Source organism: Alosa alosa, chromosome 20 (genome assembly GCF_017589495.1).
Source record: "Alosa alosa isolate M-15738 ecotype Scorff River chromosome 20, AALO_Geno_1.1, whole genome shotgun sequence".
Lineage (NCBI taxonomy): Eukaryota > Metazoa > Chordata > Actinopteri > Clupeiformes > Clupeidae > Alosa > Alosa alosa.
In genome coordinates, this window is record NC_063208.1 from 28,631,646 (window position 1) to 28,644,276 (window position 12,631).

Here is a 12,631-nt window from a genome sequence, read left to right on the forward strand (position 1 = left end):
TTGGTGGGACAACATCCTTGTCATTGAAGCTTAAACCTCATCCAAAGCCCTTACCACAGACCATGAGGATTTTAAAAGTGAACACATCCATTCAGAGAACTCATACTGCAGAGAAATAGTTTTTGAAACATGGACATGAACACGGTCACATCATCCTGTTTCCTCAGTTTAGGCATTGCATCAATAACTGGGGGAGTTGGATCGATCAATGTCAGTTTATTTATAGAGCACACTTCAAAACAACGACAGTTAACCAATCCATGCGATGAGAGTCATGGCCCGTTAACCTCTTCGATTTTTGCCCCTGGATGATCGTGTGATCCACTTGTCCGTGCTGATGCATGGGGGCAGTGCTGTGCTGCAGTGTCTGGCTCGTGAGCTGATGCTGTGCTGCAATAGTGCACTAGAGGATTACCCTTCATTTACCTGCCTTTGCTCCCTGTTGTGCTCATAGCCATTATGCTGCTCTCAGATGGGATGCAGAGAGATGGATGGATGTATTATAAGGTCTTGTTCACATCACATGCTCTCATTACACTGTAGCTGAGATTAAAGTCACCATCTCTCCTTCCCTCGTGGAAGCCGTTATGAAATTTTTATTTGCTGACGAGAGTATGCAGGCCACCAAAAATCTACTAAGAGTATAGAACTGGCACAAACAATATCCACCCATGGCCCAGAAACCTGTCCTGCAATTAGTCTGTCTCAATTTCATTATCCTGTCATTATCCTGAGTTCATATTTGTTTGGTGTAGAGTAGTATCACACAAATGATTTCCAGAAACAGAGGCCAAATCCCCAGTACTGAGCCAAAACAGCCCAGAAAGGTCTGAGGTAGGCCTACACTTTGTCTCAGCCCCAGTTGCTATGTTACCCAACCCCAGTTACCAAATGTACCTAGAGCTTATAACGATGTACACTTAAGTGTGGTTCAAGTACAACATGTGCCTAGAGCCTGATTTTATTACACCACATGCATATGTGGGCATTAGAGACCATTACTGCTCTCTATGATGCTCTAAGTGCATTTCAGATGTCAATATGTAACTGCAAGCACAGGACTAACCTTAAACCTGTAAATCTCTTAATACCCGTGTTAGATTCACAGAGTATGTCCTTACTGCATTTCAGTCACAAGCACTAAAGTCATTGACGTTGGCGAGAGAAGGGAACTCGCCCCATCCCAAGCCAAAGGCGCCAAGACACAGAAAATAAAATCGGGTTATGAAATGAATATTCCCACTCTGGGGTTACGTAATTTTAATGAATCAGAAGTGAGTATTGACCCTGGAGGCGCTGAGCAGACTGCACTCCTGCACAAGAGACTGACCAACGTGAATATGAACCTGGGATGTGTATGTATGCAAGGGAACAGCTCATCATTAGTTGCCCCAATAGGTATATCAGCTTCCAAGAAGCCATCACAGGGAAATTAGTGTTTCCTGAAATCATACAACTACAAAGAAATGAGTGTCACAATGGTGGTTGAATTCAGCAATCTGTAGGACAAGTAGATGTGATGTGCTGAACATCTTGAAGTGAATATCACTCTTTTATGAACGATTGTACACAAGTAAAGCTAAACTGCGACAAAGTCCTACTTTACTTTTAAAGTTTACACTTAATATCTATAACAAAAACCTTTATCAAAACCATACACTCTGCCACCTGCTGGTCACTTGGAGCAGAACAGGACCCATGACACTACAACCAATGATTTAAGCCGTTTTTCCCCATTATTACAGTGCATGAAAATGGTTCTGTTATCCGAAGTCTTCTTCTTCTTCTTCTTCTTCCCACCAAATTTCTGCGTCTAATTCAGCTTCAACCGTTTAACATAGAAACTTCGTTCAAACTTTGTAACGTAGGTCTTGAAAAGGACACTTGAGGAATGTATTTTTCACTTTTGTAAACTTTATACTTTTTGAGATATTAACAAAAAATAAGCTTATTTTTCCCCATAGACTTTGCATTAGCACTATGATATCACAATGGACTAACTAACTTGATTTGCACCTGTATCAACTTCCAGCTGCTCAACTAGGACCCATCAAAGGGCCAGTTAAACTGACTGCACCTGTATCAACTGCTTTCTGCTTAACTAGGCCAACTCTCTCTGTGTCTCTCCATTCTACAAGGATATAAGGCACATTCCATCCAACTTTCTATCTATTCATCCTCTTCAAACCATTCACTCATCCACCCATTAAACTATCCACCAACATCCATTAAACAATCTGCCTATCAACATCCAATTCAACTTTCTGTCTATCAACATCCATTACACTATCTACATTCAACTTTTAAACTATATACTCTGTCTCAGGCTTTAAGCATACAATCTGGCTCTCTTAAGACAAGGGCTCCGAACCGGTTCAAGGAACGAAAACGAAAAACGAACGGAATTTTACAGAATTTTACGAGGAGCGGGAGCGGAAACGGAAACGAAAACAAAATGGTCTTCAACTGTTCCGGAACAGAAATGTTATTCTGAAATCCACAAAACCGGTTAATAATGTTTTTTTTTTTGTTCTCTATATAACAGCCTAATAATTAGTGGGTTTGATCCAGCAAGCCCACTATTGTTCTTCTTAAGTTTACTTTATTTATTATTCCTTTTCACCCACTTTTTGGCCGAACTACTGCTCCTAGACCGTTTGAGCTATCGACGCAGTTCGAACTCCAAAAATTCAGGCCCGAACCGGTGTAACTTGCTTGTTACTTTCGTGTCGCTGGCCCTTGTCGTTTTCGCGGTATTCCCGTTTTTCGGCGTTTTTGGGCCCCATTGAAATGAATGGCGGAATGTTCAAGGATTCTAATTCCGATTGTGACATCACAGCTCTAATTGTTTAAGCTTGTTATATGTTAATGAATGGGCACAGTATTATTGTGTACAGTAATGGGCTATCAGTAGTATGTAAACAGTTCATGTGTTATGCGATTTACATAAACTAGTAAACAACAGAAATGTTAAAAGCTGGTATTGTGTTTCCTGAATTCTTACATTCAGACATTCAAATGAAATGTAATTAAATAGCATATATATACTCTATCAGTGTATGATGCTTGCATGAGGGAAACATCCCAAAACAACGACACCCATATAATTGCTGTTGTTTTGAGAAGTATTTCTCATGCAAGCATCATGCAACAATGCAAAAACAATGAAACTAGTATAGGCCTAATTATATTTTACATTAGTAAAGTAGTACTCTGATGTGCATGCTTTCACAAACTTTTGTGAACAATCTTAGCACTTTAAACATTGACTGTTTTGAAGTGCATGTATAGCAATATAGTAAAAAAATAATAATAATTGTGATATCATTACAATTTGATGGGGGTTCATGTAGGTGGGCCCTATGACCCCAAAGTATGCCTTGACTGGGCCTCAGGTCAAAGAAGTTTGAGAAAGGCTAATGTAGACGACAAAGCAGCAAGGAGGCGTCGTGTGATCATTTAAACAAGTTTTATGACAAGGTCGATGAGGGTGGGAAAAATCGTACATTTCTGTGCAAACTTTGCCCGCACTTCAGTCACATTCAGTCACATTGTCTTTTAAGAAAATGCAGTCCATTTTTCGGTTCCAGCAGCCAACAACCTCAGAACCGACCCTTCGAATCCTCTCAGGAGGGCTGGCCTTCTAACCTAGTGACCACCATAGCAACCAGCATGATTGCCCTAGCAACCAGCATAGCAACCACAATATTTATGCGTTTTAGCTTATTGGATGTTGCGTTAATGCAGATAACTTTTGATCTGTGTGCCTGATTTTCATAAATGAGGTACCGTTGGAATCCTTGGATGAGGCCGAGTTCCATGCCACTGATCAAACCCACTCTTGCAGTTCCTCGGAACCGCAATTCTAGTTTCATTTCTGCAGTCTGAAAAAAAAAACGAATAAATGGACCTTTGGTCCAAATGTGTATATTTTGTCTTGCTGTTGTAATGTAACCTATCCGTCTGCCACTTCGGATCTTAGGCCAGCTCGTGGCGAAGGCTACTGAAACTGATTTTGAATATTGTTTGTAGCCTATGCGTAATAGCCTATTTTGCCTGTCCCGCCTTGTCGTTTTTAAAAGTCGGGATTTGAAATGTTTTGCGCCAATTATAGCCTATTCTATGTAGAAGAGTTAAGCGGGAAATTTTAGATAGGCCTTGTCAGCAACAGACAGGTTCGTTTATAAACAGGGTTGGAATTATAAGCGCAAGCCTTTGAAGATCTCCATATGGATAAAACTTAGGCAACAACCAGGTAAGGAGTTTAGCGTATCCAGAAATATTTTTGATAAGAAATTATTTATAGGCATAGGTTAGGCCTACAGTAAGTCTGTAGGCTATGGGATGGATAGCCCATCTGAATGTTTTTGGATGCCGCCTGTGATTTATTATTTTTGGGCATAGCTACGGTATAGGCTAAATCAAGGGGAAACTAGATGTACCGCAGAGCGGTACAAAATATGACCACCGCCCAGTCCAGCACATTTTTTCCACAAAAATAAATCACGCTGAAAGGCCTATATGATTCTAACTGTCTCACTAAATTGCATTATCCACACTTAATTCTCACTGGTATCTGCTAGACAACAAGTACCAAAACATGATTAGTTCATAGATTTCACATGTAAAATTCATTTTATACAAACCCACCCCCATCTTGCCTGTTCATAATTCTGAGAAATTCTTGAATTGTGTGCATGTGTGCGTGTACACGTTTATGTGTGTGTGTGTGTGTGTGTGTGTGCGTGCTTGTGTGTTTGTGCATGTGCATGCATGCGAACATATGTCTACTGTGTGAGTATGTGTCATACATATGATTACTGTGAATGTATGTGTGTGCGTGTGTATCTGTTTATGCACATGTGTGCACATGGAATGGGTTAACATGACCCCTGGAGAAAAACATACGGAAAAAAATTGGTCATCCCTAGGCCCTCACGGTTCTCAAGATATTCACAGAAAACTGTGTCTGCCCTACCCTCCTTCGGGGGTCCAGAAAAGCGGGGGCTACAGATCAAAACGAAAACCGATGGTTCATGCTATCCATGTGGGGTTACATGCCCACCAAGTTTAAATCAGTACCCGGTCTTTCAGTGTCGGGAATCCTTGTTGGTGTCACGGTCACTAAATGTACACATAAATTATTTTATTGTAAGGCCCCATGAATGAAAGTTCACAAAACTTGTCATGCATTTGGAGGACGTCATAATGATCCTACACTTTCAATTTTGTGCAGTTTTGACCATGTCAGCCAGAGATATTGTGGTGAAAACACCTAATTTTTTACTTTTTAATTTTTAACTAGGTGGCGCTATACATGAAATAAGTGGTAATGGGATGGGTTGACATGCCCCCTTAAGACCAACATACAAAAAAAAGGTGGACCTCTTAAACCTTACGGTTCTCGAGATATTCACAGAAAACTGTGTCTGCCCTACCCTCCTTTCGGGGGGTGTAGTCCAGCGGGGAGGCTACAGATCAAAAATGGTTCCATGCTATCCATATGGGGTTACATGCCCACCAAGTTTAGGTCTACCCGGTCTTTCAGTGTCCCGGGAATCCTTGACGGAAATTTGGACATGCGAAAAAGAAAATAAATAAATAAATAAATAAATAAATAAATAAAAATAAAATCTGACTAAACCTATATGACCGCCGCTTCGCTGCGTGGCGGTCATAATAATGAGTATGTCTATTCTAAGGTAAAGTCCACAAAAATAGACTTGATAGGCCCGCCAAACACTGCCGGGAACTTTAAGGGAACGATATTTTGCGTTCGAACGGTTCGAAATGTTGGTGGCAGAACGATGGTTCCATAGGTCTACCTGAATCGTTTGAAAAATAATTTGGGGACTACTATTTCCTCTACAACTGTTTCAAAATAAATGTCCTCACTCAATAAACTAAATAATTTAACTATTTCAGCCAATATTTAACTGTTCAGCCATTTCAACTGTCAGTTGTTATCAACTATGACTCCTACCAAATAAAAGTTTGTTTGGCATTTTATGTTAATATACAGTATGTTTATATTTTCATGCACTGGTAATTTCCTCGAAATTACATTTTCTAGTTGCCATTACAGTTCGTTTCACTAAATTCCTTTTCCATCAGCATGCTCAATCTAATTTTGTTTTTCTTTAAGAAAACATTGTTTACTGTTGTATCATGTATCAAATCAGTCAAATTGATTAAGCAGCTCAGATCAGTCACGTTTTTTTAGAGTGCATGAAAATGCAATGTACTGTTCTTCCAAGGCTGCTTCTTCTTCTAACGCAGTTAATGCAGATTCAACCGTTTAACGTAGAAACTTCATTCAAACTATGTTACGTAGGTCTTACTTAGAACATGTGGGCTTTGTATTTTTCAACTTTGTAACTTTTATACTTTTTAAACTATTAATTAAAAACTACTCAAAATTTCCCCATAGACTTAACATTGGGCTGTGACATCACAATAGAGCCGTTAAGCAATTAGAACCCTATGACAGGTGTTCAGGCCACCTGGATCAACTGCCAGTCTCAGGCTTTAAGCATACAAACTGGCTCTATTAAGACTACACATCCTGTTCAACTGTTTCCTCTGCCCACAACTGTTTCAAAATAAAAGTCTCCACTACAATAATTCCCTATTAAATAATTTAACCATTTAAACTATCCAACTATTTAACTGTTCAACTATTCCAACTGTCAGTTATCATCAACTATGCCTCTAGCCTACTATATTAAACCACCACCTACCTAGCAACCAATTTAGCAACCATTATACTAGCAAACCACTGTAGTAACTCTGTACTAACTTTATTTCTGATAGTAGCCACCATGGACACCCTAGCAATAAACGACTTCAAGTACCCTAGCAACAGCCTAGCAACCACAATCCATTAAAACCTAGCAACCAACATCATTAACCTAGCAACCACCATAACTACTCTAGCAACAGTCAGTTGTCATCAACTTTGACTCCAGTCAACTGTTTCCTCTCCCCACAACTGTTTCAAAATAAAAGTCGTCACTGCTATAATCCCCTATTAAATTATTTAACCATTTACCAGGGGTATGAAAGAATGTGTTCTTAACTGTAAATAAAAAATCTAGACGACTGCCTGAAGAAAATAAGATTCCACAGTTACTGATTATATGAGGTTGCATGTCAGGAAAAGGACCAGGGGAGATGGCAGTCATTACCTCTACAGTAAATGCACAAGTGTACATTGAAAATTGCGGAAGTCATTTTCCAGGATGATGATGCATCTTGCTATAGAGCAAAGAACGTTAAAACTTTTTTCAGGAAAAAGTCAATGGCCAACAAACAGTCTGGATCTTAATCCCATTGAATGAGTGGTATATCTCGTAAGCCATAACTAAAATAATGTTTATTTATAAATATTTATCCTCATACATGCTTAAAATTGGTGATAAACTTGTGCATCTTTTTATACCCTTGTATGCAATAATAAAGAGGCTATTGTGTTTATGAATTAAAAGGCAGAAACAAATAAAATGTATTTTTTAATTTAACGTTATTTTATGTACTGCGAACGGTGAGTGCCCAGACCCTACTAGTGAACTCTAAGCCAGAGGTGTACTAATTATGATGTTTTAGGTTTGAGATTCCATAATTGTTTTCCTCAGGATTGAGTGATACCATTTTTCCCTCTACATGATCTGAAAAATAAAGTGCCTAAAATGTCTACATTTTTGTTAAGTTACAGAATAAAAAATAGTTTTGAGGCACATCTGTGATTCTATAAAGCAAAACAGCTGAATGAACATTTTCTAAGAGGGTTATTTCATGCGTGTTGCCAGGGACAGTAGTTTTAGGTAAGATGAAAGCATTGCATTAAATTATTTATTTAATTCATCCTTGGTCCATTTTATTAGGCCAGTGTCTTAATCAATCCAAACAAACCATGGCGGTGTGAAAGCAACCAAAGAGCATTCTTTTAGTTTGTGTTTAGTATTGCATTGCTCATTTTAAAGTTTTTGTTGTTGTTGTCAGTTTTCACTTTAATAAACTGCCCTTTTTCAGTGAAGGAAATTATTTTCACCCCAAGTTTTAGTCTTTTTTCTTTAATCTTTTCTGAACTACAACAAAAGTACCATGCTCAGAATGCCTGAAATCAAACAACAAACACACTACACAATCTGCAAGCACTGGGTGGCAAATAAATATCAGGGATGCAAAGAGGTATAGGGGTGTCAACTGGGTCACATTCATGCTGTGTAGGGGTCAACTTTAGATAAGATAAATATATTATCTTCACATGATAAATGTATTACAAGTACATTTACAGCATCCTTATTATAATTTTTTAAATTCCGCTAGTCTCAGCTGCTTCTTCAGCCACCTACCACCTCAGAATGGTGGAGAACTCTACATCTGATTGGCTTGTTGCCTTTGATGGTTAGTTGGTCAGGAGTGAGATGGTTATGGTAATGCTAGGGTCCGACCCAAACAGAGGCAGAGTAGAGTTGGGTCTTACTGGGGTGAAGTAGTCTTCATACAATAATATTATTTCTTCTCAGATCTGCATGAATCTCTAGGTGGCCTAGATAGATATTCAAAAGGTGATGTTTGCCTCATGAAATATGATGCAAAGCCAAGTCTGACTACCTCAGCATCCATTTATAATGAAAGGCAGAGCAGCAGTGACATTGACAATTTAACCAACTTTATTTAAAACAGCAGTGTAGGAAGAGCGTCTACTTCTCGCCTGGTTGCTGCTGCTCTGGCATGCTTCTGATGATGTCAGAGTCACCTGTGGAGACAGAGCAGAGACAGACCCATTAGGACATAGCATCCACTTGTGTCTGCAGCCATTTCATCTGCATTTGTTCTTGAAACAGCATGCACCCTATGCAAGACCACACACAAAGTATCTGGAGCAGTCTGCAAAGACCTGTGACAGTTTTTACAGACTACCCGTCTGTCTAGCCTTGTACAAACAGATATGCAGTCTCCCTAAATGCACCTTTCTGTGAAAAGATTACCTTAAGCTTAAATGAGGCCACCTGCTATTAGTGATTTTGATTGGCAGCATTATAAAAAAAAAAAAATATATATATATATAGGTATATTGTGTTCCTGACTGGATCTGAACCTGGTAAGATGCAGGTCAAGGACAATAAACCTAATACTGACAGGTGAAATTGAGCAGACTGCTAACCTTACAATTTAATATTCAACAACAGTGGCCTTTTCTGAACTGGAACTCAATTTCAAGTGCAGCACATACTCTCTGGACATCCTTTTCATTTTCAAACACCAGAAGTGAGACCTTGACCCACATAGAGACCCACCACAATCATAGAAAAATAAACATGAACATGAATTTAGTGTAGGTGTTGGACCTGCCATGCATTACCTGACCCTCTAATTGGCCAATTTATTAATCTAGTTTTAAACGTACTGTTTACCACTGCTAAATGAATACTTCCAGTGTTATCTCGTATATTAAATTGACTTCTTGTGGTGATTCATAAGACATGAATGAGGTTAACCTCATAGTGAAGGGGAAAAGTTCTGATTTCTGCCTATTTAAGGGTATTTTTTCTTATTCAGTTACAAAGATATTGTGATGAATTGCTGTTGTCTCGTATTTGAAACGTGGTTTACGAATGCCCAGAGCCGTTTATTGGGCGCTACGAATGTCTATCAAATGTGTCTGTACGTAGCTCGTGTGTCATTGTCTTGCTGCCCTCCCTCCGTTCTGTGATTGGTCCCATTACTGAGGCGAAAATTTGCTCCATGGAATCCAGGCTGCCTAGCAGCGTGGATAAAAATCAGCGCACGTAAGGCAGCATGTGAAAACCCAGGCTAGTTGTCTACCTTTAAATTGAGTATCACAGAATCACTGTATTGTGATATCACAATCCTGGTCAAAGTATCATCACCATGCCGAGCCAGGCTAACCATATCATGAGCCCAGCTGGATCAAACAGTGCAAGACAAACAATACAAAACAAGACCCAAGGAATGCACAGTGAGAAAGGCCAAGCTTTCCTGTTTTGTAAAATTCCAGTATATCAAAAAGCTGGGTTTCAAAACATATGCTTACATTTCACCAAGAAAGTGAGGCACTACCAACATAAATGCCATGTAGTGGCTGCCATTTACTTTTCATACAACTCCCAGCTTGGGACGGATGTATTGCAAGTGGAGTACAGTACAGCAACTTACCGGGATCAATGATGGCCAGTGTGCACACTCTGTAGTATCTTCCACAGGCTGTTCCCAGCTCAATGTTGTTGCCGCTGTAGTGGTGGACACCGGTTTTGGCCAACATGGCATAGTACTCAATCTCTGATTTTCTGAGGAGAAACAAAAGGTCAATTTGCGGTCTGCTAATACAGTAGGTCAAAACTATCAGCAACAGGCTTCCAAACACTGACCATCACACACAGAGTGATGAACAAGACCACCACGGAGGGAAAACTAGCATCTGCACATAAACATTCGGTTCACAAACACAATGCTAAAACGACCACTTTCAGAATGCAATCGCCCATAAGGCGCTACAGTGCACATCTGTAAAACTTTTATAGGGCATGACAATGTATTCTATCAGCTGAGCACCACTACCTTCAACACAGTCACACTCCACCTGGAGATATATTTCCAGCATTTGCATGTTTCTGTAGGCATCTCACTAGCTCTATTCATAAAGCAGACAGTGCTACAATATGTCTCAGTCCCACAAAGGTGATAAGGACGTGCTGCATGCACACACAACCTACCTCAGAGCTGGGCAGTTATTGGCCAGGATAACCAGCTTGGCTTTGCCCTGACGGATCATTTTCTGGGACTGTCTGTATCCCAGCACATATTTACCGCTCTTCATCACCAACTGGAGTCGGGAGTTGATGGACTCCAGGGACTTTTTCTAACAAACAAAAAAATAATCATTAGTAGTTAACATCAGCACCCCACTGTTACCAACTACTGTTATCGATACTGCTCCTGTGTTCAATACAGATCTTTCAAGAGACAGTGTACACCTGAAGACATTCTGAATGACAACTTCGACACACGCAAAAAGTAACACTAAAGCAGATGCGTGATAACGCCTTATTTAACTAACGTAAGTCTATGATGTATACACGATAGCGTTACACGATGACCATCTTAATCAACCAGCTAACGCTAACGATGCCGTCAAAAACAGGTTACCGTGATCAAGTCATAGCCGTTTTAAATAGTCGAACATACAAACACAGACATGTGACATCCATTTCAACGCGGTGTCTATGTAGTGAACGTAGGACAACTTAATTTATTAGGCGGACTGGACAGCTAATCAAGTTTGAAAACTACACTAACACATCTACCATTAGCTAGCTATCTAGCCAGCTACGAATCCACGTGAAGTGGCATAGCCAGCCAGCTAAGTGTGCTAAAGCATGGACAGCACCCGGGTCTACTCACTGTTTTCTTTGTGGCCACCATCGTTGCCGTTTAGTCCACTCGGGCCAACCTACACACACACAGAGAAAAAGCACATGTTTTCATTTCCTTCATATCTCCACTAAGAAGACTGTATATAAGTTAAATAGGGGTTATTTTTTAATATAAATACAGAGAGAAACCCACAGCCTGATACTCCCAATATGGCCTCGGAGAGAAAGAATTTCCCAGTGTGCACTGCGGTTGGACGATCTGTGGCTGTCATCGCGAGAGGAAGGCGCTGAGGTAACAGAGAATGTCTATGAATTAGACATGAACAAACAGAATATACTGAACCAAAACCATATAAATGAGTGACAATAGGTTTTGTAGTTAGTTATATGGTTTTGGTTCAGTTTTCTGTTTTGTTCATGAACAGCAGTATGTCTAAACTGACTAAATGACAATAACTAGGTGATACTCCTATTACCCTCTCCTGGCACTGATAATCAGCTGCATAAAGGGATAGTCATTCAAATATTTGGAAATCCTTGGAGAAAACAAGGATACCATAGAAACCAATAGAAATGTAAAGTGAGTAAACTTGAGTCTTGATATAAACTTGATATAAACTTGATATTTCCCAGGAATGCTACCACAGCTGACTATACCATTAGCACTGGATAACAAGAAAAGTGTGCTTTTATCAGTGCAAAAGACTCTTTTTGTGAAGGGTGCCACACTTCACTTCCCGCAGCATTTTGGTGATATTTTGTGTTGAATTTGGGGAAACCGATTGTTGTTTCAGTTGTGTTGAGCTATTGAAATGGTCCTGGTTTGTTTATTTTCTCAAAAAAGCTCAAAAGTGTGTGTATTTTGCTTAAAAACAAAATTTCTAAAGGGGTGCCAATACTTTTGTCAGTGACTGTACAACATAGCCTAGGCTTACCCTCTGATAGGGATGTCCTACCTTTGCATGTGGTGCTTAGAAAAATGTGTAATGTGAAAAGGGCACACAAGTAACAAGGAATTGTAGCCTATTAATGGATAAACAAATGTGGTCTGGCTTGATCATCAAATAGATCATATTTTAAGAGTAGCCTACTTTGTCGCCCCCCTTTGACCTGAGTGAAGTGATTCAAGTTGTTAATGTGGGTGGGAGCAAATAGACATGGTCATTTGCTTGTGTCATTGGTGAAAAGGGTCGTCATCTGTAGAAATAAATTTAGAAAATAATAAACCTCAA

The 12,631-nt window shown here is 39.6% G+C and overlaps 1 protein-coding gene across 1 annotated transcript; it reads right to left on the minus strand.

Annotated features, from left to right (window-relative positions):
• Positions 1-8,657: 8,657 nt before the first annotated feature.
• Positions 8,658-11,675, minus strand: LOC125285856 (60S ribosomal protein L30). The gene is made up of 5 exons (XM_048230502.1): positions 11,593-11,675; positions 11,428-11,476; positions 10,740-10,885; positions 10,183-10,313; positions 8,658-8,761 (listed from the first exon to the last, which is right to left on the minus strand). The coding sequence occupies exons 2-5, from the start codon at positions 11,446-11,448 to the stop codon at positions 8,706-8,708; spliced, it is 354 nt and encodes a 117-aa protein (XP_048086459.1). The 5' UTR covers positions 11,449-11,476; positions 11,593-11,675; the 3' UTR covers positions 8,658-8,705.
• Positions 11,676-12,631: the final 956 nt, after the last annotated feature.